General features: G+C 42.8%; 1 protein-coding gene across 3 annotated transcripts; it reads left to right on the top strand.

The window, feature by feature from the left end:
• Positions 1-436: 436 nt before the first annotated feature.
• LOC106605517 (sodium- and chloride-dependent transporter XTRP3) lies at positions 437-22,332 on the top strand. Of its 3 annotated transcripts, XM_014201257.2 has the most exons (12): positions 451-731; positions 7,917-8,205; positions 10,937-11,077; positions 11,751-11,842; positions 12,114-12,341; positions 17,552-17,662; positions 18,029-18,270; positions 18,805-18,967; positions 19,642-19,846; positions 20,482-20,641; positions 21,284-21,449; positions 21,688-22,331. In XM_014201257.2, exons 2-12 carry the CDS (start codon positions 8,079-8,081, stop codon positions 21,853-21,855), a joined length of 1,803 nt encoding a protein of 600 aa, XP_014056732.1. In that variant the 5' UTR covers positions 451-731; positions 7,917-8,078; the 3' UTR covers positions 21,856-22,331. The 3 variants fall into 3 exon arrangements, with proteins under 3 accessions (XP_014056733.1, XP_014056732.1, XP_045574569.1); XM_014201258.2 differs by lacking the exon at positions 7,917-8,205 and having other exon boundaries at positions 437-731; XM_045718613.1 differs by lacking the exon at positions 451-731 and having other exon boundaries at positions 7,815-8,205; positions 21,688-22,332.
• The last annotated feature ends 1,580 nt before the right edge of the window (positions 22,333-23,912 follow it).

Genomic DNA, 23,912 nt, shown 5'->3' with positions numbered 1-23,912 from the left:
TTATTTAACCAATGATGTAGTACACAATTGAGTACAATTTTCGTGACTGTTTATGGCTGGTGAGCACTACTTTAAAAACTACTGGTTGAAATTATAAAAAACCTTTGGAGCATCACTTTAATTTGCACAAACTGCATTTGAAGTTGCATGTGATCCTAATCACTTCATCATCAGACGTTTCTCATGATGAACTGCGTGCGCAACTTTTAAAGACGTGTAAATGGATGATTGTAATGACCCCATTGTACTCATTGCTTGAGCCCACATGGATAGCATTATGGAGGAATTTCTCTGAGCTAGCCTACTGGAATATTTTCGCCGCGCCCACTCAAAACAGCGTTTCGCTCACTGATGGAGCGGGAGAAAGAACTAACCAATGGGAAGCAAGCGCCCAGCCCACGTCGAACTCTCGCATCCATCCGTGGAGTGGAAAAATCCATCCCAAACAAGAGGAGGACCATAACCTGCAATTGTCTGTCTGCGAAGTCAGAAACGGAGCATATTTCATACATAAACTAAATGTGTTGAAGGAGAACATTTGATTACATACCGCAGTTGATTAAAGTAGATTTGTTTGTTTAATTCATATAATGTTGTGTGCGCAGAACGACTGATTTTTTTGAGCGATAAGAAAAAGGTAGAATTATTAATAAAACCTATAATTTGCTATAATTTGCTTGTTTATCGTTCAAGCAGATAGGAAGAGAACACTCCCGCCTGCGTATACAAAGGTAATATCAAACAGATTTTTATTGTGATCTATCATTGCATGCAAATTAACTTGAAGAATGCTTCTGTAATATTCAAATATGCCATTGATCAAGAGCATTGTTGATCAATAAAAATTATATTTTACAGAATTGAACCTCGAGGCTAGAATATCTTCCACTTTTCTGTGTTACTGGTGTTCTTTGATTTATGGTAACATGTCCAAGTGCATGTGACGGACATATTGACAAGTGAGGGGGTACAATAAAAAAACGTAATGTTGGTTACATTGTGGTGGTGGGTGTTTTAAAGTGGCTACTATCAGTTATAGCTGCTTCATTTGGCCATATGAATGCATGTAGGCTTTTCACTTATTTCTACATTTCTCTCCTTGTTTTATTTATCACTGTTTGTACACAGTATCGTTTTTATTTTACCGTCTGTCTCTCTGTCGGTCTGCATTAATTCATTCATCTCACCCTTGTTCCTTCCAACAACCTATTGATAAATCCATTATATCCTGCATGGATAAAGCTAGAGACATAAGCATGGACAGCCATGGATGATGTTGCTGGTTTTACTGGAGAACATTCTCGGTCTCATGCTCAGGCCCTATCATGTTTGTCCTGAGTTGGTGTGAAGAGGGGTGAGAAAGAGCCCCACTATGGAGCCAGGGAGGGGTCTGGGGTCGGGGGCTGGAGACCCTTCCTCCATTCACATCCTCCAGCTCACAGGGGGGTACAACTTTTCACAAATGGAACTGTGGGATAGTGTAGGTCTGTGAAGTGACTCAATAGTTCTGTTAGACTCTGGTTAACATGTTTGTAAGATTTGACTAGGGTCTGGAAGGAATAGCTAGATACTTAGGGAAGGATCCTGCTAAAGTTTAGCTGGTAGGATATCCAAGGATCTTACATGATCCCTGGAAATATTACAGCAGGTTTTGTTTCCAAATGTCATGTCCATCAATAAACAAGTATAGGTTTATAATTGACCAAGCCTGTTCTTTTTCTATCAGTTGTTGGAAAATGTTTCTGACTTCTACGGTCACCCTTTGTCTGCCCTAATCAAGAGTAAGACTTATCTGCTTATTCCTGTAGATGGCAGTGCTGTGTTGCGTTTGAAATGACCACATATTGTCGATACAGTATCACATCTACCATTGGATCAGATCAAATACCCACTAAAATTAAAAAGAGAAAAATAACTCCTTGAAAAAGATGCTATTATGACTATAGAATTGTATTATTATGGAGATAAAACCTTCACCACAATCAGTCAAACTAACTGACCAAAACTCTTACTAACTTAAATCCCTGGTATAGAGCTTTGGACCTGATAAGGCTTAGTGGTGGCAGCCTCATTGAAAAGCACTGTGGGTTTTCTGGTTGAGTTGAGCCATAAACTTTATATTTCCATATATAGAGAGAGTTCGGCCAGGTTTTAGAACGGCTGCCATGTTAGCGCCCAAATGGAACTTAATTCTTGAAATGTTGATGATGTAACAGTACGAGAACGCATCTGACAATTCCCTATGAAATTACCTGCTGTAAACAAGCAAAACAGAGCAGCGAATTAAACAGACGTTTTTATTGATTAGCATTCAATATGTATCCAAGTCTGTACTGTATTGTGCTGACAACAAATTGCATATCTGCTTTCACTGGAAATCTTCATAGGTTTTGAAAACTATCAGAAATAAACAGCACAATGTGGAAGTGTCAAATTATCACTTAGCAACAGTTATGGAGGAGAAAGTGGCGCTGTCGGAATGTTCAGATAGAAACCGCATTGGCCCAACTCTACATATATGGCTCTGGTATTTCCATAGTCCAGTCTTTGCCTTGAAACATTGGTGAATGTGTCAGAACCCCATCCCAAACAAATAATGGACAGAAACAACTGAACAACAATATCTCTACACACAGAGGGGAGCTGACATGGTTTCCATGGCAAACATCAGTTCTGGGTGTTTTGTCACCGAGGAGTAGTACACCCTCTGGCCAGATTTTCCCACGCGGGGCGAGCCAAGAGTCATGCTGCCCTGATGGTGTTCCTGACCAATACCATTAGCAGGCAGCAACACATGTGACTCAGGTACTATACTTGATCTTAGCCAAAAGGTAATGCAGTGGCGTGCTGTGGTGTGACGCTCACATAAAAAAGGATCTGTAAGCAATTCTATTTCATTGTAAATAAACAAGTGTCAAATTGTGATTGTGGGAAAACATAAACAATACACACATTAAGTGTATGCAAATTACCTCAACTGGTCAACCCATCTTGTGACAAGTGTACAAAATTTAAGAGCAGACTGGGCACATTGCTTGGAGAGACAGAACGGCCGTGTGTCAAAGATCCTTTGAGAGACAAAGATCCATTGAGAGAACTGTTATGTAACGGCGTCTTAACTTTACAGACAGTCTGTACCGCAACAGTCACTAATTGTCCATTGTTGCCAAGGCTATGGGCCAGCGAGGAGTTGCCCCTCGTTCCTGTAGCATTTCTGTACTGAGCAGGCATGGGGTCTCTGTTCCTCGCAGCAGCCACAGCGACGAGATGTCAGGACCTGTTAAAGCATTTATTGTCAGAACCCTAACCCAGATGGACTGTGCCTCACTGTGGTGGATGTTTTGTCCAGATCTTTCCGGTCAGATCTGTCCCAATCCCAGGCAGCCTCCGGCCTCTGGCCTTTCTGCTTTTTATTTGGAAGGATGTGACCAGTTGAAAGCTCATCTGGGTTACAGACAAGAGGATATGATGTTGACCTCCCGCGAGCCGTTCTTGCTAAATTCCACATCTGTCGACAAAACATGCCCCCTCTCCCCCAACCCCCCTCCTATTGTACAGTTGAAGTCGGAAGTTTACATACACTTAGGTTGGAGTCATTAAAACTAGTTTTTCAACCACTCCACAAATTTCTTGTTAACAAACTCACTGTATCACAATTCCAGTGGGTCAGAAGTTTACATACACTAAGTTGACTGTGTCTTTAAACAGGTTGGAAAATTCCAGAAAATGATGTCATGGCTTTAGAAGCTTCTGATAGGCTAATTGATCTCATTTGAGTCAATTGGAGGTATACCTGTGGATGTATTTCAAGGCCTACCTTCAAACTCAATGCCTCTTTGCTTGACATCATGGGAAAATCTAAAGAAAAAGGACAAGACCTCAGAAAAAAATTGTAGACCTCCACAAGTCTGGTTCATGCTTGGGAGCAATTTCCAAACGCCTGAAGGTACCACGTTCATCTGTACACGCAATAGTATGCAAGTATAAACACCATAGGACCACACAGCCATCATACCGCTCAGGAAGGAGACACATTCTGTCTCCTAGAGATTAATGTACTTTGGTATGAAAAGTGCAAATCAATCCTAGAACAACAGCAAAGGACCTTGTGAAGATGCTGGAGGAAATTGGTACAAAAGTATCTATATCCACAGTAAAACGAGTCCTATATCGACATCGCTCAGCAAAGAAGAAGCCAATGCTCCAAAACTGCCATAAAAAAAGCCAGACTACGGTTTGCAACTGCACATGGGGACAAAGATCGTACATATTTTAGAAATATCCTCTGGTCTGATGAAACAAAAATAGAACTGTTTGGCCATAATGACCATCATTATGTTTGGAGGAAAAACGGGGAGGCTTGCAAGCCGAAGAACACCATCCCAACCCTTAAGCACAGGAGTGGCAGCATCATGCTGTGGGGGTGCTTTGCTGCAGGAGGGACTGGTGCACTTAAAAAAATGGATGGCTTCATGAGGAATGAAAATTATGTGGATATATTGAAGCAACATCTCTAGATATCAGTCAGGAAGTTAAGGCTTGGTCGCAAATGGGTCTTCCAAATGGACAATGACCCCAAGCATACTTCCAAAGTTGTGGCAAAATGGCTTAAGGACAACAAAGTCAAGGTATTGGAGTGGCCATCACAAAGCCCTGACCTCAATTCTCATAGAAAATTTGTGGGCAGAACTGAAAAAGGGTGTGCTAGCAAGGAGGCCTACAAACCTGACTCAGTTACACCAGCTCTGTCAGGAGGAATGGGTCAAAATTCACCCAACTTATTGTTCGAAGCTTATGGAAGGCTACCCGAAACGTTTGCCCGAAGTTAAACTATTTAAAGGCAATGCTACCAAATACTAATTGAGTGTATGTAAACTTCTGATCCACTGGGAATGTGCTGAAATAAATAATTCTCTCTACTATTAATCTGACATTTCACAATCTTAAAATAAAGTGGTGATCCCAACTGACCTAAGACAGGAAATTTTTACTAGGATTAAATGTCAGGAATTGTGAAAAACTGAGTTTAAATGTATTTGGCTAAGGTGTATGTAAACTTCCGACTTCAACTGCAAATATGCAGGCTGGGTTGCTTTTCTGTCCTGCGTTTTCTCTTTCCTTCAGACATTCTCCCTCCTACCTCCACCCCAATGATCACGCCACACCAGTCCCGTAGGCGTCTTCCTTAACTGTCCAACTAGGACCATTATGAAATCCAAAATAAACACAGCTAATGCATCAGAGAGGGGGATGTCATCTGGGACAAATAGCAATGCGTTTGTGTTATGTCAGTGGGGAGCAATGGAAAACAGAATTCAGCTCAATTATACAGCTGCACCCCTTACTGTGAACCCCTCTCTGAACCCCACCCCTCTTCCGAACCCCAACCCACCCGTAACCACTCCTGCTGTTGCCTCATACAGCTCCTCCAACATGGTCCCATGGCCTCCCTCCACGACCCTTGAGTCCCAACTGGACAGCTCCGACCATTAACTCCTGTTGTGTCCCATTTAGGGCTGAGATGTGAGTTCTACACCTGTCGCTGTTTGAGCAGAGCCCAGTCTTCCACCAAAACGACACCCCCAACCTCCCTTCCTTCCCTGACAAACGGTTCCACCAGCCTCAGCCTCATATGGTGTCACGCCCTGGCCATAGAGAGGGTTTTATTCTCTATTTTGGTTAGGCCAGGGTGTGACTAGGGTGGGCATTCTATGTCCTTTTTTCTATGTTTTGTATTTCTTTGTTTTGGCCGGGTATGGTTCTCAATCAGGGACAGCTGTATATCGTTGTCTCTGATTGGGAGCCATACTTAGGTAGCCTGTTTTCCTTTGGGGTTTGTGGGTGGTTACTTTCTGTTTAGTTGATGTTCCTGACAGAACTGTTTGGCTGTCATTCATTTTTCTTGTTTTGTTTAAAGTGTTCTATTAAAAGTTTATGATGAGCACTCAACACGCTGCGCCTTGGTCTACTCCCTTCGACAGCCATTATAGAACCACCCACCAAACCCAAAGGAAAACAGGCTGCCTAAGTATGGCTCCCAATCAGAGACAACGATATACAGCTGTCCCTGATTGAGAACCATACCCGGCCAATGAAATACAAAACATAGAAAAAAGGACATAGAATTCCCACCCTAGTCACACCCTGGCCTAACCAAAATAGAGAATAAAACCCTCTCTATGGCCAGGGCGTGACAGTAACCCCCCCCCAAAGTTGCAGACTCCAGCCGAAAAACCTGACTCTAAAGGGGAGGGTCCGGGTGGGCCTTCCTTACGGCGGCGGCTCTGGTGCGGGACGTGGACCCCGCTCCACCTTCGGCTTGGCCCACTTAGGTGGCGCCTCTGGAGTGGGGACCCTCGCCGCCGAACCCGGACTGGGGACCCTCGCAGCGGGCCCCGGACAGGCAGGCGACTCTGGCAGCTCCGAACTGGCGGGCGACTCTGGCAGCTCCGGACAGGCGGGCCTACTGGCTTAAATAGCCCAACTAACAAGCCTAAATGAAAACAGGTGAAACTAATTAGACAAAACAAACAGAAAGGGAAAAAGGGATCGGTAAGGAAGTCCACCGACAGGTGAGACCACGGCCGTTGTGGAACGGGGAGGGATTGTAACTTCCCTCTAGGAAGGTGCCTAGGAGCCTTACACTGGTGGCCCACCTTGGCTAAGGACGTGAGGTCTGTCTCTTCCTGTTCGATGTGCGCCCAGACTGACAGTATGTGTCATGACTGACTGTATATGTGATTTGGAGCCCAAAGAACTTGACACTCTCGTCCCGCTCCACTGCAGCCCCGTCGATGTGGATGGGAGAGTGCTCGACTCCCTCCCAAAATGTTTTTCCTGTAGTCCACGATCAGCTCCTTGGTCTTACTGACGTTGAGGAAGAGGTTGTTGTCCCGGCGCCACACTGCCAGGTTACTGACCTCCTCCATGTAGGCTGTCTCATCGTCGTCGGTGATCAAGCATACCACCATCGTGTCATCAGTAAACTTGCAAACTTGATGATGGTGATGGTGTTGGAGTAGAGCAACACCATTGCGATTGAGGAGTAACTCTCTAGGCTAATGTCAGAGTGTACTATACTTGTCCCTCTTGTGAAAGGACTGTACGTTATTAAGCTCTCGGCCATAGCTCTTTAGAGGGGGTTTCAGGGAAATCTGTAGATAGACACAAGGTCAGCGAGAACATACCCCTGGAGGACTTCCTCTCTCACTCTCTCTGATTGTCTCCTTTTCCTTTCTTTTGGTTCTATCTTTCATCCTTTTATTTGTACTGTATCGTCACTGTGTGTGATACTGTATATTCACTCATTTGTACGTGTACAATTTTTGCTCTCTCATGATTATTTTTTCCTCTGCATTGCTTTTTAATTTAAATGCAATAAAACTGTAATGGATATGTTCCTTTTTAGATTGAAGAATGTGCCTTACTGATTGACTTCTTACAGAAAACAGCCATTTGAATCACTGACACCTTAACATTGTGGTTGTGCTGTTTTTGCACATCGGACTCCAGTACTATATTTGAAGTTGTATGAACAGTAAAAAGGAAAATAAATACATTATTTCCAGCACTGAATCTTGCACTGTGAAGTCCATTGTACAAAAGCAAACACATGCTATCTGAAGCTTACCCTAAGGAATATAAAATGAATTGGCGATGGTCCACTGTCTCTATGACAGGCTTATAAGCTCAGGTTTTTAAGAAGAGCTGTGAAAATTAAACATTCACCTGGGTTACATAAACTCCAATAAACTCTCTAGCCTATGCCTACAGTACTTAACACGTTAGTCCCTCCCTCTCAAATTGGGGGACCTCAGTAGAATGGGCAAGCGTTCTATAAACTCCATGCTATTTGTTCAACCATTGCAAATAGGACTCATACAGCCTCCTGTTGAAACACTTTCCCTGTTTCCCAGACGCTGTCATTGGATTTGTTCTACTATCCAGACAGGAGTGCCATCCCTACTCCCGGTATTTCAGACAGGCTTACTGACTGTCAAGGTTGTCCACCAGCACCGCACTGCTACCGACTCGACCAGACCTGAAAATTGGCTTGATTGTGTGCTCAGGACGCAACGATGGGGAAGGACGCCGCAAGAGCAGAGTGGGACAATCCCATGCAATTTGTCCTGGCTTGTGTATCATACGCGGTTGGACTGGGAAATGTGTGGCGTTTTCCATACTTGTGTCAAATGCATGGCGGGGGTAAGCAATATTTATTTATTGTTTAGGTGCAGCGCATAGCCTAATTTATGGTTTAATCCATAATATATTGTACATTTAGGCCAACAGTTATTTTTGATTAAATATAGAACTGCAATATTGGACACTGTGTAAAATTAATGAATACAATTAGTGTTTACTGATTAAAAGTGGTAATGTAGGCTTTATGAATAGCCAGTCAGTGCCCAATTTATTCACCTTTATCCATGCGCAATGGTGCACTAATGTTGTGCGGTTGTAGAATGGGTTAGTTATTATTTTACCCTGGGTGAAACGTTATCAGTTTATTATCCATTTACATGGAATCGGAATGATTACTATATTGGTTAGAGTCAGTCACATTGTTAAACATTTCTAGTGAGTGAAGGTGTTACTGTGCAGCCTTTTGTTTTCTTCCTCTAAAAGTTAATGGTGCAGGAAATGTGCAATGGTTTAAAAAAATTCTCACTTAGTTGTTAGTTCAATTTGTATTTTTCATTTTCTCCCCATAAGTCACTGAGAACCGTTAGTCCACTAAAAAACAGAGGGTATGGATGTACCAAAGCGCACACATAAAGGAGCTTTCAAAAGCGCAAGCATAAAATAGCTTTCCACTCCAAGTTTGGATTCCTACAGATCCCATTTTTAACCCTTAACAGGCCCCGTTGTTTATCACAGAATAACAATGGATCAACATTTGCTTTTACATTTAGCTTTTAATGGTCTCAACTGATTGCAAAGTTTTACAACAGGTGTTATGATGTGTTCTTCCATTCATAGATTCCTAGAAAATGTTCACATACAGGAGACTCCTTGATGCCTCTGTTGCTTTAAGGCCAATATGTCCATTCCATAAATACAGGTGTGGTATGCAAGTAGAATTATTCTGTATTTATTATTGTAGAGTTATTGCCTTAAAATGTAACTGTAACTCTTATAAGCATAGTGTCCCACTTCTTGAAAGCGAAAGCTCTAACCTTTAGCTCATTGAGGATGTTGCCTGTAAGCCATGGCTTTTGGTTGGGATATGTACCTACGGTCACTGTGGGGACGACGTTGTTGATGCACTTATTAATGAAGCCGTTGACTGATGTGGTAAACTCCTCATTGTTATCGGATGAATCCCGGAACATATTCCAGTCTGTGCTAGCGAAGCAGTCCTGTAGCTTAGCATCTGGTTCATCTGACCACTACTGTATTGAGTGAATCACTGGTACTTCCTGTTTGAGTATTGGTACTTCTTGTTATTAAATGTTATACCCTTGATCAAAGAATAATGAAGGAAGCACTGCACTGCACCCTTTCTTTCCATTAATATATAGGGAGAAGAAATATGCAACAGAATACAAGGACCGAGACCACATTAATTATGTAAATGAAATAGAACTATTAAGAATGAGAAGACATTTTCAAGGGTTCAATTCTCGGGCGGACTATTTTCTCTGTATATATCAACGATGTCGCTCTTGCTGCGGGTGATTCCCTGATCCACCTCTACGCAGACGACACCATTCTGTATACATCTGGCCCTTCTTTGGACACTGTGTTAACTAACCTCCAAACGAGCTTCAATGCCATACAACACTCCTCCCGTGGCCTCCAACTGCTCTTAAACGCTAGTAAAACCAAATGCATGCTATTCAACCGTTCACTGCCCGCATGACTAGCATCACTACTCTGGACGGTTCCGACTTAGAATATGTGGACAACTACAAATACCTAGGTGTCTGGCTAGACTGTAAACTCTCCTTCCAGACTCATATTAAACATCTCCAATCCAAAATTACATCTAGAATCGGCTTCCTATTTCGCAACAAAGCCTCCTTCACTCATGCCGCCAAACATACCCTCATAAAACGGACTATCCTACTGATCCTCGACTTGCTCTAGTCGGTTGGCGTCGCTACATATTCGTCGCCAGACCCACTGGCTACAGGTTATCTATAAGTCTATGCTAGGTAAAGCTCCGCCTTATCTCAGCTCACTGGTCACCATAACAACACCCACCCGTAGCACGCACTCCAGCTGGTATATCTCACTGGTCATCCCCAAAGCCAACACCTCTTTGGCCACCTTTTCTTCCAGTTCTCTGCTACAAATAACTGGAACGAATTGCAAAAATCTCTGAAGCTGGAGACTTATATTTCCCTCACTAACTTTAAACATCAGCTATCTGAGCAGCTAACCGATCGTTGCAGCTGTACATAGCCCATCTGTAAGTAGCCTACCCAATCTACCTACTTCATCCCCATATTGTTTTTATTTACTTTTCTGCTCTTTTGCACACCAGTATTTCTACTTGCACATCATCATCTGCTCATCTATCACTCCAGTGTTAATTTGCTAAATTGTAATTACTCCGCTACTATGGCCTATTTATTGCCTTACTTCCTCACGCCATTTGTACACACTGTATTTGGATTTTTTTTTTTTATTGTGTTATTGACAGTACGCTTGTTTATTCCATGTGTAACTCTGTGTTGTTGTTTGTGTCGCACTACTTTGCTTCATCTTGGCCAGGTCGCAGTAGTAAATGAGAACTTGTTCTCAACTAGCCGACCTGGTTAAATAAAGGTGAAATAGAAAAATGTCAATTAAAAAATAATTCTGGGTGTCATGTGAATCTGAAGCTCAGTGCATCACCTTATAGATCATGTGTGTGTTTTTGTCTCTGCTACTGCAGGTGTTTTGAATGGTAAAATATACTGTATGTGTGTCCTTTTTCTGTCCTCAGGTGGGTTCCTGATCCCATATATGCTCATGCTGGTCCTGTTGGGAGTACCCCTGTTCTACATGGAGTTAGCCATTGGCCAGAAGATGCGTCTGGGCAGCATTGGAGCATGGAGAGCTATTAGCCCCTATCTGGGGGGAGTGGGTGAGTACTGAATTATTTTTATATATATATATATATATATATATATATATATATATATAAATATATATAGTTCCAGTCAAAAGTTTGGACACACCTACTCATTCAAGGTTTTTTTTTAAACTATTTTCTACATTGTAGAATAATAGTGAAGATATCCAAAATGTGTTTAAAACTGTTTTGGTTACTACGTGATTCCATATGTGTTATTTCCTAGTATTGATGTCTTCACTATTATTCTACAAAGTAGAAAATAGTGTGTCCAAACTTTTGACTGGCACTGTATATATAATTTATTGATTTATTATTATTATTAATACTTTTTTGGACAGAGGGCACTGCACATAGAGTGCAACACATGTGTGGGTGCACATTGCCATTAAATAAAGTACATAAACGTGCCTATAATTTATCACATTACACATATTTAAATATATGGTTTTGAACATTTAGGCCAGTACTTTTGTGTCAAATGTACAGTGTTGGGGAAGCTACTCTAAAAATATAGTTTATAGTTTAAGCTACCAATTACTTCACACTGGAAGAAAAATATAGTTTACTTAACTAAAGTTACTTTGAAAAAGTAGTTCACTGCATACAAACTACTTTGTGAAAAATGATCAGATATTATCTGCTTATAGTTTAAAGTATCTGTTCGTGTCTCTGCTGGTTCCAGGTCTGGCCAGTGTTGTGACCTCCATGTACCTATGCCTCTATTACAACGTCATCAATGCATGGAGTTTCTGGTACATCTTTCATTCATTCCAGGTTAGTTCCAGTCTCACAATGGCAAAATTATCTTTATTTTACCTGCATTCAGATCTATGATGCGATCATAAAATGTGGACAATCTTCAATAACTTGTTACAATCTTATTACAAGGTGTATCAACAGGCTCACTCAGCTTTGAGGAGACACTGCTGGTCCTGTGCGGACTGTTTTGTTTGGAATCTTAGAAGACGCAGTTCATTGCTCTAGTGCTATCTGTAACGTCCTGTGCCTGACCTGACCTGTGCTGTTTCCTCCCACTCTGCTCCAGTCGGTCCTGCCATGGGCAGAGTGCCCGGTTAACAGCAACAAGACCGGCCCTGTGGAGGAGTGTGAGCGGGCCACGCCAACCCAGTACTTCTTCTACAGAGAGACCCTGGACATCTCCGGGTCCATCGAGGAGAACGGAGGAATTCACATGGGACAGGCGCTCTGCCTCCTGCTGGCCTGGATTATTGTCTACCTGTTCATCGTCAAGGGGGTCAAGTCCACCGGGAAGGTGAGAGGTCAGAGGTCAGCTCGGGAAAGATGGACAGGGTCAAGACAGTTATAGCACCCGTATGTCATGCTAGCTGCAGATCTAGTGGACGTAGGTCACTATCGTCTCTTTTGTCATACAGGCAACTGCCAAAAGAAAGGAAACACCAACATAAAGTGTCTTAATAGGTTATTGGGCCACCACGAGCCAGAACAGCTTCAATGCACCTTGGCATAGATTCTATAAGTGTCTGGAACTCTATCGGAGGTATGCAGCACCATTCTTCCACGAGAAATTCTATTTGGTGTTTTGTTGATGGTGGTTGCAGGCGCCGCTCCAGAATCTCCCATAAGTGTTCAATTGGGTTGAGATCTGGTGAATGAGATGGACATGGCATATGGTTTACATCGTTTCATGCTCATCAAACTATTCAGTGACGCCTCATGCCCTGTGGATGGGGGCATCGTCGTCCTATGGGGGCATAGCCATGGTGGCAAAAATAATGACCTGCCCAGTATGGGATGTTAATTGCTTAATTAACTCAGGAACCACACCTGTGTGAAAGCACCTGTTTTCAGTATACTCTGTATCCCTCATTTAGTCAAGTGTTTCCTTTATTTTGGCAGTTACCTGTATTTTTACTGAGCAGAGGAAAACAGTCAGCTGAGAGGTGACCTCGATAACAAAGGAAAGGGTCAAGAAAGTTATTCGTAATGGCGAGACAAGGTACAAACAGTTCAATATTCTATATGGTCAGATAGTTGTCCATCAAGGCATGGCAAATAAAACAATCAAAGTTTGTGGCTGCAGAGTTTGCCAACTCTGAATGATGGGGCAGGGAAAGGGGAAGCAGATCCAATGGGTCTTTACTGAACTGAGGAAAACATCAGCTGAGAGAGTGAGGGGGCAACATAGGAAAGTTTTGAAAACCTTGGCCTACTTCATTACAAAACTATTTAGAGTGGGAGTCTCTGAGGAGACAAGCCAGGGTGAAAGTAAAGGGTACTGTGTCAACACAGACAGAGAACTGTTTTCTGGTCTGCTGTTCACAGTGGACTCATGGCAGAACTGGTGTTATGGGCGGGCCCCAGGGGGCCTGGCCCGCCCTGCAGTACCTCCTTGCCAGTCCAAATAAAATATTGAAATTGTAATAATTTATTTGACCGGAGACACGCACGGACACAAAGATGCATCAATCTCAGATCTCAATCTCAGACATTCATGTCTCCGTATGTGTAGACCATGTATCTGATGCTCTCTGGACAAAAGGAGTATGGCATGTCTTACCTTTTCTGTCCAGACAGCATCAGATACATCTGCTCCATTTTTTACATTTACATTTTTACATTTTAGTTATTTAGCAGATGTTCTTATCCAGAGGGCTTACTCACGCCAAAATTGATCCTGAATAAGCCCAATGTGTTTCTATGGGCGTAATATGCAGACATAAGCTTGTCGCCTACATTCCCGCCTTTGGGACCACGACTCGCATTGTTAGTGCAGAGATGAGAATCTCGTCATTATATACAAATCTCTGGTTTCAGCCACTTGCGAATTAGAAAGGAAACAGTGCACTGTTCGGTGCTGGCTTCCCCTAAAGTAAATAGATTTTTTGCCAAAATAATATAATTACTCCTGTCTAAATAAAAAAATAAAAAAGACTTTACCAGAGAGCTTGACTTAGCCACAGAGGATCATTAGTTTCTTCATTTTTTAAACTAGCTGTGGATTGTTTCAAATCACAAGTGCTGTAGGCCTATGCCTATTTGGGAAGCCAGCAATTTGGGCAGCGCGCATGACAATTGTCACGCCCTGACCTGAGAGAGCCGTTTTTCTCTGTTTGGTTAGGTCAGGGTGTGACATGGGGTGGGCATTCTATGTTTTCTATTTCTTTGTGTTTAGCCGAGTATGGTTCCTAATCAGAGGCAGCTGTCTATCGTTGTCTCTGATTGGGAATCATACTTAGGCAGCCCTTTTTGTACAGCTCAGTAAAGCCTGCAGAACATGACGGTCGTTTTCCTTTGTTTGTTGTTTTGATTTAGTGTTCTGAGTTATAATAAATATTAATCATGAACACTCACCACGCTGCACCTTGGTCTCCTCTCTACGACAATCATCACAGCAATAGGCCTAGCTGATTTTTGAGTTGCAGATGCCAGTGAAAAGCATCTAAAATGTGTGAAGATACAGTGGGGGAAAAAGTATTTGATCCCCTGCCGATTTTGTATGTTTGCCCACTGATAAAGAAAGGATCAGCCTATAATTGTAATGGTAGGTTTATTTGAACAGTGAGAGACAGAATAACAACAAAAATATCCAGAAAAACGCATGTCAAAAATGTTATAAATTGATTAGCATTTTAATGACGGAAATAAGTATTTGACCCATCCTCAATCAGAAAGATTTCTGGCTCCCAGGTGTCTTTTATACAGGTAACGAGCTGAGATTAGGAGCACACTCTTAAAGGGAGTGCTCCTAACCGCAGCTTGTTACCTGTATAAAAGACACCTGTCCACAGAAGCAATCAATCAATCCGATTCCAAACTCTCCACCATGGCCAAGACCAAAGAGCTCTCCAAGGATGTCAGGGACAAGATTGTAGACCTACACAAGGCTGGAATGGGCTACAAGACCATCGCCAAGCAGCTTGGTGAGAAGGTGACAACATTTGGTGCGATTATTCGCAAATGGAAAAAACACAAAAGAACTGTCAATATCCCTCGGCCTGGGGCTCCATGCAAGATCTCACTTCGTGGGGTTGCAATGATCATGAGAACGGTGAGGAATCAGCCCAGAACTACACGGGGGGGATCTTGTCAATGATCTCAAAGCAGCTGGGACCATAGTCACCAAGAAAACAATTGGTTACACACTACGCCGTGAAGGACTGCAATCCTGCAGTGCCCGCAAGGTCCCCCTGCTCAAGAATACATATACATGCCCGTCTGAAGTTTGCCAATGAACATCTGAATGATTCAGAGGACAACTGGTGAAAGTGTTGTGGTCAGATGAGACCAAAATGGAGCTCTTTGGCATCAACTCAACTCGCCGTGTTTGCTGCCTATGACCCCAAGAACACCATCTCCACCGTCAAACATGGAGGTGGAAACATTATGCTTTGGGGGTGTTTTTCTGCTAAGGGGACAGGACAACTTCACCGCATCAAAGGGACGATGGACGGGGCCATGTACCGTCAAATCTTGGGTGAGAACCTCCTTCCCTCAGCCAGGGCATTGAAAATGGGTCGTGGATGGGTATTCCAGCATGACAATGACCCAAAACACACGGCCAAGGCAACAAAGGAGTGGCTCAAGAAGAAGCACATTAAGGTCCTGGAGTGGCCTAGCCAGTCTCCAGACCTTAATCCCATAGAAAATCTGTGGAGGGAGCTGAAGGTTCGAGTTGCCAAACGTCAGCCTCAAAACTTTAATGACTTGGAGAAGATCTGCAAAGAGGAGTGGGACAAAATCCCTCCTGAGATGTGTGCAAACCTGGTGGCCAACTACAAGAAACGTCTGACCTCTGTGATTGCCAACAAGGGTTTTGCCACCAAGTACTAAGTCATGTTTTGCAGTGGGGTCAAATACTTATTTCCCCCATTAAAATGCAAATCATTGTATAACATTTCTGACATGCGTTTTTCTGGACTTTTTTGTTGTTATTCTGTCTCTCACTGTTCAAATAAACCTACCATTAAAATTATAGACTGATCATTTCTTTGTAAGTGGGCAAACCAACAAAATCAGCAGGGGATCAAATACTTTTTTCCCTCACTGTAATGTGTCTTGAGTATCATTTAAAATGTTGAGACAAGAATAAGGGGACAGGTGTGTGGTGAAAATATGGGCATCTGCGTCTCTCTCCAGAATGCATGCACTCAGCTCTCAAGAATGTGCTCCAATGTCTTCCAACAATTATTGCACATTCATTGTTTTATTGTGTGAATTGTTTTCCCTTTGATTGCTTATTTTGATAAATTCCCCATTACATACAATATGTAACCAGTAGGCCTAATAAAGGTACCGTTAATCCCCGTAATTTGGTTACATACATTTCTGTTAATGCATGTATTACAGTCATTTACCATTCTCATTCTTGGAGTGGAAACGTTGTTTCCAGATTTCTCAACCTGCTACACTTGTGAGAAACAGGTTTTGGTTTATTTATGAGTTTTTTCAATGGATTTCGTTTGGAGTGCTCCATGTGAGCAATGAGCATGTGTATGGTTTCTCTGTCATAACATAGAGGGAGCGCACAAGTCTGAGCATGCCCTGTGGCTCAGTTGGTAGAGCATGGTGTTTGCAATGCCAGCATGGTGTGTGCAACACCAGGGTTGTGGGTTCAATTCCCACAGGGGGCCAGTACAATCTTTTTTTAAATAATACAAAAAAAATGCATGAAATTAAATGAAATGTATGCATTAACTACTGTAAGTCGCTCTGGATAAGAGCGTCTGCTAAATGACTAAAATGTATACAATGTTGCACTTCACTAGCGATAGGTCAAGACAGATAGAAAGGGAGGCAGACAGGAAGAGTAGAGAGATTAATGCGGATATCATCAGGATATTTTCTACTGTTTTCATTTGTTTTCGGCCTATTTGACTTAGTTGACGATGGAAGTTATAGGCATATTGCTGCATTGGCCTATAAGCTATCTCTGAGTTCCATGTTCTAATTTCTTTAGCTGCCAATGGATCACAATGTATCAAGGTGTCCATGTGGCAAAGGCTGGTGCTCTTGCATTAATTGAAATGTTTATTAACCACGTGATAGTAATTTTGAGAAACGAAAACCTTATCATTTAAATGAAGCTGTTCCACGAAAAATAACTGGCACGCAGATAGGTAGAAACGATAGGATAAATTGTAAGCCTCCCCAAACTTGAAACTCACGAGCTGCCTATGATGTTTATTATAACACACCAGAGGTCCCGTGAAAACTGATTCGTTCATGCTTCATAAACAGATGTAGATTAACAGTGAAATGGTTTCATACGGCCCTTCCCAACGATACAGAGAGAAATAATAGAAAAGTAATAACATCGTTATCAATTGATGGAAAGATATACACAAAGAAGTTCGCTTTCACCTACAACTTCACAGTAAATTCAGTGAGCAATATTATAAAACCATGGGAAAAGTGGGCCAAATCTGTGTTGGCAAACAGGCAATCAGTGCAGCATAGTTGAACTTTGACCCTGAATCCCCCTGCTGTTTCTACCCTCTCTAGGTGGTGTACTTCACAGCCACTTTCCCCTACCTGGTCCTCATCATCTACCTCATCCGTGGGGTCACCCTTCATGGAGCCATCAATGGTGTGAAGTACATGTTCACGCCCAAGGTATGAATGATTATATGAATGAAAGAATGTTATTGGTCAAATCAAATCTTATTGGTCACATACACATGGTTAGCAGATGTTGTGTAGCGAAATGCTTGTGCTTCTAGTACCGACAGTGCAGCAATATCTAACAAGTAATCTGAAATTCCACAACAACTACCTAATATACACAAATGTAAGTAAAGGGAGGGAATAAGAATATGTAAATATAAATATATGGATGAGCAAAGAGAGAGCGTCATAGACGAGATGCAATAGATCTACGTTTTCACAGCCACGGTATGGTAGCTCATGTACATTGTTCTGTTCAATCCTGCTTTGCACGTGTGTGTGCTATTACTAATGTGTGTGTGTTTGCTGTCTCAGATGGAACAGCTGGCTAAGCCCACTACGTGGATCAACGCGGCCACTCAGATCTTCTTCTCTCTGGGCCTGGGCTTTGGATCCCTCATCGCCTTTGCCAGCTACAACCAGTACAACAACAACTTTGAGAAGCAGGCCATCGTTGTGTCCATGGTCAACAGTAGCACCTCCATCTTCGCCAGTATCGTCACCTTCTCCATCTATGGCTTTAAGGCCACCTTCAACTACGAGAGCTGCCTAGAGAGGTGAGGCCCTGGGTGGGGTCACGGTCTGGTTGGTTGTCTCAATGACTTTGGCATTGAACTTTCAACTCAGAGAAGTAGGTAACACCAGTCAGCAGCACTCATCCAGTACAAACGTAAACAATTCTAGGTCAAACATATACAATTAATTTAACGTCTGTAGACTGTAGCAGTTTCTGCAGACATACAGATGGAAGAGATGACAGGTGCTTGGACTGGGGAAAGCATTGGAATCTAGATCAGCAATGATAGGAATTATATAGGGGGCTAGATATACTGTATGATTCAGATCAGAAATGTCCTTTCCAGTGGCGTAGCATGCAGCCCCACTAGGCGGGGAGGTCCCAACCAAAAAATGTATAAATGTCATAAGCCATGGCAAAATGTTTAGAATATAAAACGGCTAAATCTTCTCTCAACCTCATGGCAAAATGCATAGAATTGGCCCCCCACCCCACCTAAAAAAAAATGTTTTCAGAGAAACTACGCTACACACTTGTCTTTTTCATGACACTGACATTTCTCTTCTTCTCCCAGGGTGCGACTGCTGCTCCTGAACACCTTTGATCTAGCAGAGGACACCATCAGTCTGGAGAATGTCAACCACTGGATCGCTGAGCTGAACAGGACACACCCAGAACAGTTTGCCAGTCTGGGAGGTAGGCTGGAGACCTGTGACCTAGAGGCTGAACTAGACACGGTAGGTCCTGATAACACACAACTCAAATGAACTAATAAACTCAAAAGGAAAACTTGTGCAAAATACTGATAAGACAACTTCATATACTAGTTCTCTTAATGCTCGATTCAATCTGAATCGCAGAAGTTCTGCGATATAGCGAGATTGATATTTAAAGGCAATGTTCCCACGTTCACGGTGACTGCATTCAGAGTAAATGCTGCATAAATTGTCTCAATCCGATCTTACCTTAAAATGTTTGCACTATAGCACAGAACTTCCGCAATATGGATTGAATCGAGCCCTTAATCTAACAAAATACCTCTGGTTTCCTGACAATATGTTATCATGTAGCAACAAAATAAATTAATTTCACTGTGAGGCAATAAAAACTTTACTCACCATTCTATAAATCTTTAATCTTTTAGTCATAGTTCAATGTCACCTATACAACTTTATTTGACTCTGTGGTGGTGGTAGTAAGATGTGGCAAATATCATTGGTTGTTGCAGTTACAATTAATGTTAATATTTAATTTTCAACGCTCTCCTGGATTTTCCATTTTGTCTTTAATAAACCATCCCACTTAAGTTTCCAATGGAGGAAAGCAAAAAATGAAATACTGACTTTAGCCACTTTTGCACTATGCAGGACTGAATATCCACTAAGCTCTCTCTCTCTCTCCCTCCTCCCAGGCTGTTGAGGGTACAGGCCTGGCCTTCATAGTGTACAGTGAGGCCATTAAGAACATGCCCGTGTCTCAGCTGTGGTCTGTGCTCTACTTCATCATGCTGCTGCTGCTGGGCATGGGCAGTATGCTGGGCAACGTCATCGCCGTCATCACCCCCCTCAGTGACTTGAAGATCATCAGCCGCTACATGAGCACCAAAACACTCAATGGTGAGAGAGAAGGGGTGATGAGGGTAAGGGTGGAAGGGGGGTTAGGGTTGAGCTAAGGTGTGGTCGTGAAGCTAGGTGTAGGGTTGACCCTTGACCTTTAGGTTGGTGTGTCTGTTCGGCCTGCTGCTTGAGTTAGGTGTGTGTGTGTGTGTGTGTGTGTGTGTGTGTGTGTGTGTGTGTGTGTGTGTGTTTACATATCACAGTCGTAGTAAATAAATGTTTTCTTAATAAAGAAGTTATCAGCAAAGTCAGTGCTAGTAGGAAAAGACAAGTTAATTTTTTTTTTGAATGTGTTATTATCTTATTTAAGATATTATTTGATGAGATAGGTTTTCAGACATTTTCAAAAGATGGGCAGGGACTCTACTGTCCTAACATCGAGGGAAGCTGGTACAACCATTGGATTGCCAGGACAGAGATAAGCTTGGACTAGGCTGAGTGGGCCAATCCTCTAGGTTTGGTGTGTGTGTGACTAACAGGTGTGTTGTCATATCCTGTACATCTGGTGTGCGTGTGTGTGACTAACAGGTGTGTTGTCATATCCTGTACGTCTGGTGTGTGTGACTAACAGGTGTGTTGTCATATCCTGTAGGTCTGGTGTGTGTGACTAACAGGTGTGTTGTCATATCCTGTAGGTCTGGTGTGTCTATTCTGCCTGCTGCTTGGCCTGGGCTTCACCACCCGCTCTGGGAACTACTGGTTCACCATGTTCAACGACTATGGAGCCACCTTCTCTCTGCTCTTCATCGTGCTCATCGAAGTTATCACCGTCTGCTACATATATGGCATCAAAAGGTGTGTGTGTGCATAATATTGACAATGAAGAATGACTAATTTCAGAAGCTTTCTAAGCATCATCACCTTTGCTGTGTGAAATCAGAAAAACTAGCACATCTCGTCATATAGTACCTTATCTCCAAGAAACAATAGTTGAGCTGACATTATTTGAAACAGTTTCTACTTGAGAATGTGTAGCCCTACTGCAGTTGTGTTAGCAGCCAGTAGAGTTAAATCTTTAAAGTACCTCATAAAAGCTGTATTGTGTCCAGTAATGCCAAACAACACTTAGCATAATAATCATCCACAAATACCTCACATTCCTTTCACTCTTCTCTCAGGCTTTTAACTTGGCTGTACTGTAGTTTTTTAAGTTGGGCTTGTACTGTTTATTAAAAGCAAAATGGCTTATGAAGCATATAAGCAATTTCTGTTGAATGTTGAATGAATGTTTAAACTAAAATACCAAGGTTGTCTTTTGCCCATACAAAATATATGAAAGTATTTTAGGGAAGGGAAAGGGGATACCTAGTGAGTTGCACAACTGAATGCATGCATCTTCTGCATTCAACCCAACCCCTCTGAATCAGAGCGGTGCGGGGGGCTGCCTTAATGGACATAGTCATCATGTCAATGCTCCTGCAACCTTTCCCTCTCCAGGTTTGAGAAGGATGTAGAAGACATGTTAGGTCATCGTCTTAACTGGTACTGGAAGATCATGTTGGCAGGAGTCAGTCCCATCCTCCTCATTGCACTATTCATCTTCTACATCGTCAACTATATCCAGGGAGGAACGCCCACATACCAGGCCTGGAACAAAGAACTGGTAAGGCCTCTTTATCTCCAATATCTTATCAATACCCCTGTCATTACACTAACAAGCACTCGGCCCAAAAAACTGGTAAGATAAGATAGTACTTTATTAATCCCCAAAGGGGGATTTGATTGTACCAGTCATACATGAATGAAAAGTACTGGAACAGAATATGCTGCTTCGGGTTTTATTCATGCACCCAGATACAATGTTGATCTCTGCCTGTCCTATTGTCTTCCCTCTCTTCCAGGGGAAGTCTGTGGTGACGGAGTATCCTCCCTACGCCCAAGCCTTCATCGGCCTCCTCCTAGCCTCCTCTGTCTGCTGTATCCCTTTGACGGCTCTCTACACCTACTGTAAGAAGAGGAACCTGGCCAGTGGGAAGAGAGAGCGCACTGTCAGCACTGTGTCAGCGTAAAGACTGACGTATTGGTTGACAGACGGAGTGACACAAGGCAGAGCTGCTACATTACGGCTCTGAGACTGACTGGACCCGCTAGTTATAGGATCGACTGATCGACAGCCTACCGTACGTATCATGGCTGTCTTAACAGAACAGTACCTCACTCTCCTGGTGCAGTGGTTCATGCCACACCACAAACCAAAGGCCCTGTTTCTCCCCCCGGGGCAGGCTGGCTCTACCGCTGTGCTGCTGGTGGACAGACTGCCAGATCTGTACCTAGCATTAGGCCTAGTCGTCCTTTGGCAACTAACACTTACTGGGTGATAACTTTTGTTTTTTGTAGTTGTGGTTCTGAGCAGGGCTTAGAACTACATCCAAAATATTTCAGAAGTGAAGAACGAACAAACACAGTGAGGGAAAAAAGTATTTGATCCCCTGCTGATTTTGTACGTTTGCCCACTGACAAAGAAATGATCAGTCTATAATTTTAAATGCTAGGTTTATTTGAACAGTGAGAGACAGAATAACAACAAAATCCAGAAAAACGCATGTCAAAAATGTTATTAATTGATTTGCATTTTAATGAGGGAAATAAGTATTTGACCCCTCTGCAAAACATGACTTAGTACTTGGTGGCAAAACCCTTGTTGGCAATCACAGAGGTCAGACGTTTCTTGTAGTTGGCCACCAGGTTTGCACACATCTCAGGAGGGATTTTGTCCCACTCCTCTTTGCAGATCTTCTCCAAGTCATTAAGGTTTTGAGGCTGACGTTTGGCAACTCGAACCTTCAGCTCCCTCCACAGATTTTCTATGGGATTAAGGTCTGGAGACTGGCTAGGCCACTCCAGGACCTTAATGTGCTTCTTCTTGAGCCACTCCTTTGTTGCCTTGGCCGTGTGTTTTGGGTCATTGTCATGCTGGAATACCCATCCACGACCCATTTTCAATGCCCTGGCTGAGGGAAGGAGGTTCTCACCCAAGATTTGACGGTACATGGCCCCGTCCATCGTCCCTTTGATGCGGTGAAGTTGTCCTGTCCCCTTAGCAGGAAAAACACCCCCAAAGCATAATGTTTCCACCTCCATGTTTGACGGTGGGGTTGGTGTTCTTGGGGTCATAGGCAGCATTCCTCCTCCTCCTCCAAACACGGCAAGTTGAGTTGATGCCAAAGAGCTCCATTTTGGTCTCATCTGACCACAACACTTTCACCAGTTGTCCTCTGAATCATTCAGATGTTCATTGGCAAACTTCAGACGGGCATGTATATGTGCTTTCTTGAGCAGGGGGACCTTGCGGGCGCTGCAGGATTTCAGTCCTTCACGGCGTAGTGTGTTACCAATTGTTTTCTTGGTGACTATGGTCCCAGCTGCCTTGAGATCATTGACAAGATCCTCCCGTGTAGTTCTGGGCTGATTCCTCACCATTCTCATGATGATTGCAACTCCACAAGGTGAGATCTTGCATGGAGCCCCAGGCCGAGGGAGATTGACAGTTCTTTTGTGTTTCTTCCATTTGCGAATAATCGCACCAACTGTTGTCACCTTCTCACCAAGCTGCTTGGCGATGGTCTTGTAGCCCATTCCATCCTTGTGTAGGTCTACAATCTTGTCCCTGACATCCTTGGAGAGCTCTTTGGTCTTGGCCATGGTGGAGAGTTTGGAATCTGATTGATTGCTTCTGTGGACAGGTGTCTTTTATACAGGTAACAAGCTGAGATTAGGAGCATTCCCTTTAAGAGTGTGCTCCTAATCTCAGCTCGTTACCTGTATAAAAGACACCTGGGAGCCAGAAATCTTTCTGATTGAGAGGGGGTCAAATACTTATTTCCCTAATTAAAATGCAAATAATTATAGCATTTTTCTGGATTTTTTTGTTGTTATTCTGTCTCTCACTGTTCAAATAAACCTACCATTAAAATTATAGACTGATAATTTCTTTGTCAGTGGGCAAACATACAAAATCAGCAGGGGATCAAATACCTTTATCCCTCACTGTACTCTTGTCAATGGTTTATTGTATTGTTTAAAGGCCCAGTGCAGTAAAAAACGTGATTTCCTGTGTTTTATACAT

The sequence above is a fragment of the Salmo salar genome, chromosome ssa05, assembly GCF_905237065.1.
Source record: "Salmo salar chromosome ssa05, Ssal_v3.1, whole genome shotgun sequence".
NCBI classification, from domain to species: Eukaryota; Metazoa; Chordata; class Actinopteri; order Salmoniformes; family Salmonidae; genus Salmo; species Salmo salar.
Note: the sequence above shows the minus strand (reverse complement) of the source record. Positions and strands in the feature narration are given on the sequence as shown.

What these genes read in the sequence shown, in the direction of transcription:
- LOC106605517 (XM_045718613.1), top strand. Translation starts at nt 8,079, where the DNA reads ATGGGGAAGGACGCCGCAAGAGCAGAGTGGGACAATCCCATGCAATTT. An exon ending in TAGAGGCTGAACTAGACACG is followed by an intron (nt 18,968 to 19,641) that starts GTAGGTCCTGAT and finishes CCCTCCTCCCAG; the next exon opens with GCTGTTGAGGGTACAGGCCT. An exon ending in GAGCACCAAAACACTCAATG is followed by an intron (nt 19,847 to 20,481) that starts GTGAGAGAGAAG and finishes CATATCCTGTAG; the next exon opens with GTCTGGTGTGTCTATTCTGC.